We start from the raw sequence: 13,695 nt of genomic DNA on the forward strand, positions 1-13,695 counted from the left end.
CATAGTTTCAACACAACAGTATTGGTCTAAACTCTATATTTACACCAGTAAGTACACAAAAGACATCAACGAGGATAAATAGAGGCAAAGACTTGCTTGTTGCTGANCCTCCAATCTTTGTTCTTTCCTTGACCAGGCTATAAATAAAAGCTTGTCTGCTTTGAGTGATGTTATATTTGCATTGGCTAAGAAAGAGGATCATGTTCCTTTCAGAAACTCAAAGTTGACATATTTGCTCCAGGTTAGATTACATTTTTGACTTCTGAATGCTTCTGCATATAATCTGTCTATCTACATTATTTCTAACAAAGGGTAATCGTTTTCGAGTACAGCCGTGTTTAGGAGGAGACTCAAAAACCTTAATGTTTGTGAATATATCACCTGATCCATCTTCTACTGGAGAGTCCCTTTGCTCTCTTCGGTTTGCGGCTAGAGTGAATGCTTGTGAGATTGGAATACCTCGCAGACAAACTTCCGCAAAACTCCTCGACTCTCGCCTGAGTTACGGTTAAACATGATCCTCTTGAGTTTCTATCTCATATGTATAACAACGGCAATTGTTTTAGAGGTTTGTAATTTTCTGATTGTGGTTTTGACATAGAATTTATTTCTGTACCAAGCTCATAAGCATCAGGAACTCTAGTGTGCTCTCAATTTGATTGTGTAAGCAACTTGCTATCTTGGCAATGTCGTGTGAGGAAATCTCCACTATTGTGTAATGTAATTTGTCTGATAAGTTCTTGATCTGTTTAACATAGTTTCAACACAACAGTATTGGTCTAAACTCTATATTTACACCAGTAAGTACACAAAAGACATCAACGAGGATAAATAGAGGCAAAGACTTGCTTGTTGCTGACTGATCGTTGATCTTTAGAGGCTCTCATGTTTTGAAGAAGAAACCCAGATCTCTTTGGAATTGGTAAAGTAACAGTGAAGCTGTTCATCATCACAAGTATGTTGTCCATTGAAGGTCTCTCTGAACAATCATCTTGAACACATAATAGAGCAATGTGAATGCATCTGATAACTTCATTTGTCTGAAAATTCCCTCTCATTGCTTCATCCACTAGCTCCAATGGTGATTTCTCCACCCATAGCTTCCACACCTGCAGAGTGTTTTTCATCAAAACCCGATTTTTAGAATGTTTTTAAAACCGGTACTGAACAATAGTTATTGATTGGTAATACCCACATAGGTCACTAAATCTCCAAGACCATCTTCATAGAAGCTACTGTTCTTTTTACCGGTTATGAGTTCAAGTACTAAGACTCCGAAGCTATAAACACTAAAGAGAGAACTTGTTTACTATTAGCGGATTCGGTGGAATCAACGGATAACGATTGGGAAGTTATGAGAGCAGAGGAAGGAGTTGATGAATCGAATCATCGATGACTGGTTAGATCTGTCATAGTTGACACCTCTACTCTCATAACTTCCCGATTCGTTATCCGTGGTAATCCTGTTCCTTTTGTAAAGAATAAAGTTTCTGTGTTATTCCATTAGATGTTGTATTACAATCCTTTATACACCAGAAAGAGGTCTCAAAATATCTAATTACAATTAATATACAATCGCAATCGTATCTCGTTATGTGATCACGGGGATTGAAACTTGATGCGCAAGTTACGGAGCTGATTCCACCGAATCCGCTAATATTTAAGACAAATGGGAAATCGAATAACTAACTTAAGTGTAGAGTCAATATTACAAGAGGAAGAAACAACTTACTATGTACCAACGATTCTTTGAGTATATTGGCTTGAGTTTGATCAACACCAAAGATCCTCGCCATACCAAAATCTGAGATCTTTGGATTCATGTCTGCATCTAAGAGTATGTCACTTGCTTTAAGGGTCATGGTGAATGATCGTAAGCCGAGAATCTCGATGTAAATAAAGTATTCCTCGATCTATCCCTTCAATGATCTTGTACCTTCTTTGCCAATCCAAAATTCCTCTCTTCTCGTTATCTACAAACAAACAAACAAAAGTCTTATTAGTTAACCCGAAAACAGATAGTTTCTTTAGGGTAATAAGTGATGATTTGTTATACCGAAAAGGAAATAGTCGAGGCTTTTGTTAGGAACAAACTCATAAACAAGTATTTTCTCTTCTCCATCTAAGCAATATCCCAAGAGCTTAGCAAGATTCCTGTGTTGTAGCTTCGCAACTACGTCAACTTCGTTCTTGAATTCTTCAGCTCCTTGTGTCGATCCTCGAGATAGTCTCTTTATCGCTACTGTTTCACCGGTTATAAGCCGCCCCTGAAATGGTTTTACAGCATTATGCGTTTTTATTTTGTTTAAACTATGATTAGTACAAGAATTATATAGTTACCTTGTAAACTTCACCAAATCCACCATGGCCAAGCTTGTTACTTTCTGAGAACTTATTCGTAGCTGCGTCAATTGCGCTAAAGTGGAACTGCAGTGTTTCTGTTGGTGTAATATCATCTCCATCTACATTACAAAAGATGTGAATTCGCAAGAAAGTCTCAATTAGTAAGAGTAGCAAATGACAAGATTGGTTTACCTAATTCCTCTGTTTCAGCACTTAGCTTTCTCCTTCTTCTTAACACGCGGCACCGAGAAGTAACACGCAGACAGAAACAGGTACAGCGACCGCGGTTACTATCACCTTCGATCTTGTGCCTTTCCCTAAACACAATTTCAAAAACATAACAAAAAGAAAATATGTTTCAGATTTGTGTTCTGCTACTTAGTAAACTTATAGTTAAACATGTGTTCAAAGTTCCAAAGTTTCACCTTTTTCTGAAGGAAGCTTCAGTGGTGGTGCAGCCAACATTGAAGGAGGAGGGGCCGCAGTAATAGTTTCATTGTATAACGGATAAAGCTCGTATCTAAAGCTACAACTCTCCGCGATTACTCTCCCGCCAATTCTTCTATCACAGCAGTCCGGCAACCAATTAATGGCTTGTCTCAAACAGCTCTCACAATCTTGATTCCTCAAATCAGGTGTGCACTGCACAAGGCTATAAATGGTTTGAAAAACCGTGAAGTTCGCTTTCTCCGTAACGAACTTTCTCGAGCTCGAAACCGCTTCCACCGCAGCCAAAGACTCATTGAAACTGCTCACTTGATTCTCTGTGATGTTTTGCGTGTTCCAGAAGAAAACAACAGGTCTAACTCTCATCTGTCCTACGATGCTTTGATTCGAGTATCTTACCATGCACTCGTCGTACCAAATCACTGCCTCTTTATCTCTCGGACACCTTTGGAGCGTTTCGTTGGCGGCAAACGCAACACAGTCACGACAGATTTTGGCTGAGACGTCTCCACGGCAGAGGAAAACTCCGTAGACTCTGTTGTTGTTGTTGTTGTTGTTGTTATCATTATCATCACTAGCGGTTGCGTTATCAAAACGTGATTCGTAAGTTGCGTTTGGAGAAGAGAGAGATGATAGAACGGTTCGGAGATTGGTTAAGTAAGTGCTGTTCCTTGAGAACGTTGTTGTGTTTGGACATATGTGGTAGAGATAAGTTGGATCTGTTGCGGAAGAAATTGAGTTTAAGCTCATAAAGAAGAAAACTAAGATCACAAAAACAGAGGACTTGAAACAAGAACACATTTTTTTTTTTCTTTTTTCTTATTTTGTTATTGCTCTGTTCTTTGATCAATCATGGCTTTAAGTTTGTCAATATTCATGGAAGTTTATTGTAATTTGAATATTCACAGAATATTTTGATTTCCTTGGGAAGACTTGTTCAACACATGAAATAAAAATGTTTTTGTAAGAGATTTTTCAAGATTGTATGTGTCGTAATCATTGACACAATGATCTGATTATATAAGCATGGGTGGTCAAAGGTTTGGGGAAACCTTATGAAATATATACTCATTGTTACAAGATTGTTCATTTGTTTGCTAGTCAAATTTAAACATATTATGTTGGTTTTCTATGTAACTGTAATTGATTGTTGCTGATACATTTTGTGTTTTGTTGTAGTTGTCAAGATTAGAGAAGTTCACGAAAGAGCTATACCTGCCAAAAACAGAGCTTAAACAGAGCCGGACTTATGCAACTCAAAGATCCATACATTTAATGAGAAAAAAAACAAACTCTCAAATCGAAATTACAAAACGGAAAGAAAGCAAGAATCAATCAAAAGGAAAAGTATTATACAAAAAAAAAAAAAAACAGCAAACAACAAAATCAATCAATCGATCTAAGAGAAGTAGACCGGACACCGTTTATGGTTAAACTTGGGCAAGATTAACCCGTCTCGTCCAACCACGATATCGCAGTTAGCGTGCATCCTATGGTGTTTACTGATCCACCTATGGAGTTTAAACCGAATATTCGAAACTATTTCGAGCCTAAAACCCACGTTTCCTTGTGCTCGATCGTTAGTAAACTCGGTCCAACGTCTACTATTTACCGTTAAGGAAGCTCCAGTCAGCGTCCCGGTCACAATTTGTGTGTTTGTCGGCTGCTGGAAAAAGGGGTTTAGCAACGGGCTTGATCCGACCCGTTCATCTTTGTAGTAAATAAAACCGTCCACGGAATCAAAAAAAACACCCATGTGTTGGTTAGGGTTTAGTATGGTTACGTTGAAAGCAATTCTTGCGCTTTCGAATCCGGTAGGCTGGTCTAGACCTTGGACCACGAAGTCATGGATATGGAAACGAGGTCGATGAGGGCGTAAACTAAGCCAAAGGATAAAAGCAATGACTCCTACAAAGAACAAAACCAAAAGAAACATTGCACATATGAATTTTGATATCCGGGTTGAGAGGCTTTCTTTGACCCGGTGAGCATAGTAGCTAGCCGAATGGTGACGCTTTATGGGTTGAGCTAGGGGCACCGGACTGGTGCGGATCGGGATAGTTGTTCGGTCTGGTGTCATTGTGCTTTTTGATGGTTTTTCTAGCCAAAAAAGAAGCTATGGGAGATTTGAGCATGAAAGTTTTGGAGTGTAGGAGTTATATATATGAAGAAGAAAAGTAAATAGTTCTTGAAGTGTTTGGAGAAGAAAGGAATCAGATTTGAGATTACGTAAAGTGAACACATTTGTATTCAAAACTTTTGTTACTTTTTTTCTATCTTATGTTTTATATTTACAAGAGAATCGTATAAATTTTTAATTCAATTGTTTTTTTTTCTTCTTAATTCCAATAAAACAAAAATTCCAATGACTCTGTGCTTACGATGCATGCCAACTACAACTCTGTATTTTTCTATGGGCCTGGCTCAAACGAGATCCATTTGATATGTGAATAAAACAATTTACCAACTTATCCACGCAATTGAATAAAAATGATATGAAGAGGAAAAAGACTGACTATGCAAGACGAAAACACTTCTAATGTCACAAACATAATAAATCTCCAACAAGGCAACAAGTCATATACAGTACTAGAACAACATGCAGGACCGGTTCAATAAAATTGGTAGTCTGAAGCGAAAATAATAATGTGGCCTTTTTTCATTATTCGTTGTAATAATATTTTTTTATATTTCTTTTTAAAATATAATTTTAATACATTTTATAAATAAATGACTGAAAAAACAAGTAACAAAAGAAAAAACCTAAAATACAAGTAAACAACTAAAATAAAATAAAAATACCGCAATTGTTTGGTAAATCAACATATATCTTTTTAGATACTAATTATTTTCAAAATGTTATAGTATTTTGGTTTGTCTGATGTACATCACAGTTTTATATTATTTGTTACTTGTATTTGCATCATTATTTTGTGAAATATTTTAAAATAGTAAGCATGATATTGTAATTGTGATCAAGTAAAATTTATTAATTTATCAACCACATAAAATTTGTTTTACCAATCCGTAGTTGTGGAACATTAAATACCACATTTTTTCTTCGTAGATTGAGTAATATATCTTTATTTTAAAAAATTCAAATCAGAACATATGCAGAAAAAATTCTACAAATTTATTAATCATATTTATTATATGATAATTCAAAACAGATTGTAAGTAAAATAAAAGAAAGATAATAGGAGAATCATAATTTATAATATTAATAATACCTTCCAAATATAGTTATTAAAAATATTCATACTGTATAGTTAGATATAAATGATAATTCAAAACAATTTTTAAATGAAATAAAAGAAAGATAGGAGGAGAATCATAACTTAAAATCTTAACAAAATCTTCCAAATATTATTAAAAGTAATTATATTGTATACTTAGATATAAAATCTTAGTTTTTAAATTATGATTGGTTTACAATTTTTTAACCATAACTAATTAGTGAGATAATTTTTTTTTTTTAAAACTAATAATTATTTCAAAGATTTTATTAGTCTAATATTTAAATTACATAATTATCCACACTAAAATTAAACATTTGGCTTAAAACCAATGACATGACAATGTAATTTTTTACTCTTTATAAGGTTTGTTTTATATTTGTAATTCTCAATTAATATTGTAGGATATACAATTTTGTAACCTACCCTCTTCATCAGTGATTATTTCTTAGTTAAATTAAGAGTGTCTTAAATCAATTCCTATTGTATTACTATTATATAGAACAAAAAAAAAACTAATGAAATATTATAATCTATAAAAAAAGAGAAAGAGATCTAAACAACTACGAACTTGAATATAGATTCCCACACAATTTTTTTCATAACTAAAATTCTCAAGATTGTACCATTGAAATAGGTCATTCAGTTTATATACATTCTACAGAACATTAGTTACAAAACGCCATTATCTTCTCTCCTCACTTCTTCATCAGTCTTCCATTGAAATTGAAACGTCATTTATGGATGTGTTCTTCGTGACTCAGAAAGGCTCACGGTTCTGCATTGAAGTAGGTTACTGGGACACAGTGTTAGAGATCAAAAAGAAGATCGAGAAGTATCAACGTATCCCTGTTTCAAAACAAACCATTTTCTTCCAAGGAAAAGTTCTTCAAGATCATCTTGACATCGAACAATGTGTGATCCTTAACAACTCTCGTCTCCAGCTTTACATCTCTTCTCCCGACCAAAACCTTAACCAGAACCGCAATTACCAAGTGTTGAAAATAGACCAATCTCAACAGTCAAACTCAACAGAAAATAACATTGACGGTCATTAAAATTCAACTATGATGATGGCAATGAGCAACAACAACAACAACCCGAAGAAGCTGAGGGTAATGGTGCTTCTGAAATGCGGGACAAGGAAGATCCCACTGGAGGTGAACGCAGGTGATAACGTTGGAGAATTAAGAAAAGAGCTGGCTAAGGTTCAACAGAGGTTGCAGTTAAGTCTGCCTCAAGATGGCTATTTCTTTATATACAAATAGAATGTAATGGACGATGACCGATCATTCTGGTGGCACCGTGTTGATCAAGGCGACACCATTGAAATTTTTAACGGAAGTGTTTCTGGTGGATTAATACATACCTCCTAAAATGTTCAAGCTTTTAACTCTTTGCAATCTATCTTCCTTCTTTGTAGCGCTATCTCAGTCTTTTTTACATAAGTTATTCAATCAGTAATATAACAAAAGAACGTTTACTTACAGTCGTTGGATCATCCTAGTAGAAAGAACTATGGACGATTAATATTCTTTAAAGAGGCTTTATTGACTTAAGAAGTGTGATATTTAAACCAAGTTAATGATGGTACTTCATTCTCTCTCTCACCATCTCGTTACACTTTGTTAAAACAATTATGGATGTGTTCTTCAAAACTCAGTGTGGCTACATGCACGTTCGAGATTGAATTGGGATACAGTGTTGGAGATCAAACAGAAGATCGAGAAGTATCAGCGTACCCCAGTTTCAAAACAAACCCTTCTTCCAAGGCAATGTTCTTCAAGATCATCTTGATATCGAACAATGCGAGATCCTTAACAACTCTCGTATACAAATATTCGTCGACCCTTACCTTAGTCATAAAAACGATCAACTGCTACAAACCTGTAAATATGGTAAGAAGCAACAAGAAAGTCTCAACGAGCATGAAAGGTTGGAGGCAACAACAACAATGATCAAGTGCTTCAAACCGAGCAATATCCACCGTCGTTAACGCTTGAGAATCACCTTGGAAGCCTGTGAAGGTGAAGTGTTGATGCATGATGATATTTGGATTATCTACAAATATCTTTCACTAGATTTGGACCCGCATATAAGTGTGGAGTTATATTTGCGTAAAGTTTTTTAAAACTGGAAAAAAATTCATGTAAACCTCTATCTGTAAGAAACTTTAAGATATGATTTTAGTTAAGTGAGGTTACATGTATATTATTCTAAACTAATCCAAACATTTCCAATAGAGGTGTTAAATCAAATTTGGATTCGGTTTCAGTTTCATTTATTTCATGTATATAACCTAAATGTATCTATTTTGGAACATGATACTCGTCTTGTCCCGTATCCGTTAAAAAATTCCGTCTTATAACCATTCACTTTTAAATAATTACATGTTCCACAATATTTATTATAAGAGATTTGGATGGAATATATGTATTCCCTGTTTATAAAATTAACTTTCTTAAATTAGTAGAAGTTATTCAAAAAAAAAACTAATTCTGTAAGATTCTCCAAATATTTTCAAAAATACCTGAAATTCTCATAAATCCGTTACAATTCTTTATATGTTCTAAAGTGAACTCTTACCCAAAGTAGTGAAACTTTAAGAAATGAATTTAGCTACCCAAATTTTTCGATTCTTACCATTACCTCAAAAGTCACGTTTTTGTCCTAATACCAAAAAATAGACTCGAATTTAACATAGAATATTTTTTGGGTAAATAACGATATTAGAGTAATCAAAATTTAATTATGGTTTTTGAAAGTATATAGACTTAAGTGAAAATAGACCAGATTGACACAATTTTGGAAAAAAATTGCTCAATTGACACCCTCTCTAAGGGAAAAACTAAATTGACACAATTTTGTGTCTAAATTACCAAAAGCCCAATTAAAATTGAATTAAGAAATAAAAATTAAGTGATAAAATAAAAACAAAAGATGTTAAATCAAAACTTCACAAAAAAAACCTGACAATCGTTTTTTTTCCAATACAAACCTAAACTTTGTTTCTTCCGCTGGCGCATAAGAGTTTTTATAGCCCAGAAAAACCCGAAACAGAGGTCGTCGATTTTCGGATTCGGCGCCGGTGTTTTTGAAGTCGGCGATAAGAACCCTAGTGGCTTCGGTGGTGGTCGATTTTCGGATTCAGCGCCGGTGTTCTTGAAGCCCTCGTCATTGTTACACCCTTTGAGGTATAAAAGCTTTCCTTTTTGCTGCTTTTTGGCTTAATTTACGGGACAAAAACACCCACCAAATCACATGTCTTCCCTTCCCCTTAATTTGATACTTGTTTAAAACAGCAAACAAGCGAACCTCTTTGCTTCTGGGCACTATTGTTCAATCCTAATTCTTGATTATCGTAAACGGTAAGTAGAAAGCATTTCTAGTCTCTGAATGGTTCTTGTGTCTATGCATATCTGAGTGAAGATAAAAGTCTAAAATTATCATTGTTTTTGTTTTGGGTTTTGAGTTATTGGTGTGTTGTGGTCTCAAATTTATATTTTTTTGTGTGTGTCGATTTGTTCAATTTTGAGATATTGCTTATCTGATTCTCTTAGACGCCTTTATCTTAACTCTCTAAACTTCTTTCATGGCAGCCATTCCCACACACTTGTCTCTCTCCCGTGAACATTCTCTTTCTTCCACGTCTCTCTTTCATCTCCAAACTCAAGCGGCGGTATGTTTTCAATTCTCTCCCTCATCCCCCTCACACGGTTTCATTCATCATATATGTTTTTATCCGCTTTTTAATTTCTCTATTGTATTGATGATGATTCAGATCTTCGGTTCCAAGCACAATTTAAAGGAAATCCAGTTGAGAATTCCTCCAGCTTCTGATTTTCAGTTTTAATTAAGGTCTGGGCTTTTTTATTTGGGATGTTGTTCTTTTCTGATTTTTTTAATCAGTAATATATAATAAGAACTCACATGGTGAATGATGCATAGTACTTTCTTGGGACCCCTTTCATTACTACCTCTTACGTTTTAGCTTCTTATATAGTATATAAGTACTGTGTGTGTGTCATTTTAAAGGATTTGCAAAAGAAGTTTATTTTCTTATGCTTCAAATGCCAAAATCTCAGTGGAGTTGTTATCTAATATTCAAATGTTCTGATTTAATTTTACCTTTGTGGTGTTTTCAGAATAAAAACTGCCAACTTGCGAATGATTTAGCTTTGTCTTAACTGTTGTGTTCATTAGTTTCTCTTTGATTTCTATAAATGAGAGTTTTGTTTTTTTTTTTTGGATTAGAAGTATCTAACAATTTTTTGTTACCTAAATGAGAGATTTGTTTCATCGATAGTTTCAATATTTAGTATTTATCATCTTGTTTGCTATCTTTCCTATCATTTGATTCTTTTTTTTTTTGTATCTTTAGGAATGGCATCTTCAAGCAATAACATCAAATATCCTCCTCTACTTTATGAAGAAGGGAAATCGCCTCTCCAACATAGGAGTATGAACAACTGTTTTGTGTCGAAAATTAGAATTTTGAGAGAAGGATTAGGGGTGGATGTGTGGGATAAACTGAAGGAATCATCTCTTGGAGTGTTTATAAAGTTTGCTGAATTGGAAGACACATGGGCTGCGCAGAGAGTTCATTTTCTACTCACACATCAGCTGAGAATAACAACATTCATGAGATTTGGTCTTTGATCGATGATAGGCCAATTAGATTTTCTTTAAATGAGTTTGCGGAGATAACAAGCTTAAATTGTGATGCATTTGACCCTTTAGACAACTTTGATGTTGATCACCATGATTTCTGGAAAGAAATGAAAATACCAACAACCCTTGATGGTCCTATGTGGAGTGAGTTGCTAAAGGTGATTGATTTTAGCAAAACATGACATGTTGATAAGAGGATGATGGTTGGTAGGTTATGTTTATTGTCAATATGCATATGGAATTCACCATACATCTAGAATTCCGTTGGCGACCGCTAAGAGAGTTTTAGATCCAGTTGCCTTTAAAAAACATCCATGGGGTCGAGTGGCTTTTAGTAGTCTAGTGAATTCTATTAAGATTGTTGACTACGATAGAGATTCATACACCATACACGGGTGTGTTCATACTATGTTGATTTGGCTTTATGAGAGTGTTACTGGAATAGGAGAAAGTTATGAGTTTAGAAGGACAGAAACGACTGGTGTTCCACTTCTTGATTGGCGATCATCTCGAAAACGTATCAACTTCACAAACTTCATCCAAAAATAGAAGGAGTTGCACGGTCAGGTTGGTAGTGGTGCTAGTTTGCTACTATTTTCAAAAAAAACATACTTTTGACATGTTGTTATAATTTGTGTGAATTTAAAGTTATTACCAGCGCTAATCATTTTATTCATGGCTTGTAGGTTCGTGTTAGGCATATGATTCATGTTTCAGAGGAAATCATGTTATAATTGGACGCAAATGAGCATAAGGATCCACACCTAGACGAGCTAATTAAAGATCTCATTCATAACCGTTTTTCTCTAGATGCTTGGACTTGTGTCAAAACAGTTGGTATATGTTCAAAAAAGAAGAAAAGAAGTGTTGAAGCTGCGAAGGAGAACGACGAAAGAGGGTGCAATCCTAAGAAAAAGAAATTGACAGATAGTGATCCTAAATATGAACAAGGTGAAAATGTAACAAACATGGAGGTAAGGTTTCGTTATTCTACAATTAACTTGATTACCATTTTTGTCTTATCTATTGTGATTTTAAGAAAGATGTTATTGCAGGATGCTAAAGATGAGAAGAAAATTTCTTATGATATTTGGAGGGCGATTGAAAAAATGAATGAAACTATTTCTAAGTTGGGCAACACCCTCAACAGTCAAATAGATGCTTTGGAGAGCAAATTTGAAACATTTGTTGAAAAAACAATGACTGTTTTAGAAGAGAAGATGAGTGAGAGGATTAAAGCAGTGGAGAGAGAAAGAAAAGAGGCAAACGATGCTGATATAACAAACGATGCCACTTCGCACACCATTGAGTATGATGAGGGAACAAGTAAATCACCTGTAAGTTACATTTTAGCATAACGTTCTTTTCATTTTTTTTTACTTATCACGTTCTGATTTTTTTTTCTTTTTTTGTGGAATGTTCTGTTTGCTTGCAGTCATGGATTGTTGAGATGAAGCAGACATCACATGATGAATTTCCAGTTCAAAGGGCGGTGAGGAAGGTATACATTGTCATCAATAAGAAGAAAAAAGAAGAAGATGAGATATCAGAGAATCTTCCTCTCTTGGAGAAGAAGGAATCTGTTAAGGTTGAGAAGAAGAACACTTCCAAGAAAAAGAAGATAAATGGTCTTAGCTCTGACGATGTTGAAGATATTACTACCCAAGTTCAGAAGGCTCAATTGAAAATAGCTTCCAGTTCTGAAGAGACATGGTCCAACCAGGAAGATCAGTTGGCTAGTAAGAAACTTGAGGTGACACTAAAAATCCTTGGAGATGCTTTAACGAAGTTGGATGGACCTGGACCTTCGAAGCAGCCAAGACGTGTCCCACAATTGGCAGAATCGCAGAAATATCCTTACCTTGGTAACTCGACAGTCAAGCGGATCATTACAGAGGGTGAAGCTCAGCTCAACGATCATCTTAAGCCTGCAGATGATGAGAAACATCAGAGACTTATGGATTTTCTCAGCCTTGATAAGTATACTTCAACATCTCTTAATAGTTTAATAAAAGTTACTATCATTATCTATATATGTACTAACTCATTCTTGCATTCACAGGGAAGAACCACTTAGCACCAGCAACGCAGTAGTGAGATTCTATTGGAAAATAACGACTCCAAGGAAACATTGGCCAAGCGATGACTATGGATGGTTGACAGACCATGTAAGTAAATTTTAGCTTATTTTTGTACAACTGATTTAATCACTACTATTAAGCTTGAACTTATTCTAGTTTTTTTTGTCAATGTAGCACATCGGTTGTGCAATGGCTATGTTCCGGAGAAGATATATGCGTGAGCCTTGTCCGTATCCTAAAAAAAACATAGCTTTCTTAGACTAAGATCTGATCACAACATTGCGGAATGACTACAAACAGTTTGATATGGGGCCTAAGAATTTCGTCTTTAAGGATTCCTATGTGAAACACATTTATGGTGAATTCCCGGAGGAGTCAGCTACGCACAAGAAGTGGGGGATTGATATGGATAACTTATACGCTTGTCTCTTTGTCAATGAAAACCATTGGGTGGCTTTGGATATTGACTTGCAGGGTAAGAAGATTCACATCTATGATAGCATCCCAAGCATGATGAGTGACGATCAAATGGCTATTCACTGTTTGCCTTTAAGGCGAATGATCCCAGCGATGTTAAGTGACATGATTCCTGAGACGATCCGTAAGAAGAGTAAAGCAATGTTGGAATTGAGAAGGGTGAAGAAGAGTGTCCCTCAGAATGAAAATCCGGTGATTGTGGTATGTACGCTCTAAAGTATATTGAATGTTTAGCTCTTGGGAAAACATTTGATGGGCTTTGCGACGAGAACATGTTGGCTCCTCGGATTAAGCTTGCAGTGGAGTTATATGACGAAGTCGGAGAACTAGCCATACCACCTAATATGTCTGATTCATATCCTCGAGCTAAAGATATTAAAATCTCTTCCCTCATTGATGAGTCCTTGTAGACTACTGTGTGTCATTGTCTCAGTTTTTAG

General features: G+C 35.3%; 1 protein-coding gene, 1 long non-coding RNA gene and 2 pseudogenes across 2 annotated transcripts; 2 read left to right on the forward strand and 2 right to left on the reverse strand.

Annotated features, from left to right (window-relative positions):
- On the forward strand, positions 137-753 carry LOC104707693. Its single transcript, XR_754692.2, has 2 exons — positions 137-241; positions 333-753. It is a non-coding gene; the product is annotated as an uncharacterized LOC104707693 (long non-coding RNA).
- Positions 819-3,679, reverse strand: LOC104707694 (annotated as a pseudogene).
- Positions 4,041-4,905, reverse strand: LOC104707695 (protein YLS9-like). Its single transcript, XM_010424114.1, has one exon. The coding sequence runs from the start codon at positions 4,868-4,870 to the stop codon at positions 4,190-4,192; it is 681 nt and encodes a 226-aa protein (XP_010422416.1). The 5' UTR covers positions 4,871-4,905; the 3' UTR covers positions 4,041-4,189.
- LOC104709750 lies at positions 6,737-7,402 on the forward strand (annotated as a pseudogene).

The sequence above is a fragment of the Camelina sativa genome, chromosome 8 (genome assembly GCF_000633955.1).
Source record: "Camelina sativa cultivar DH55 chromosome 8, Cs, whole genome shotgun sequence".
In the NCBI taxonomy this organism is placed as follows: Eukaryota; Viridiplantae; Streptophyta; class Magnoliopsida; order Brassicales; family Brassicaceae; genus Camelina; species Camelina sativa.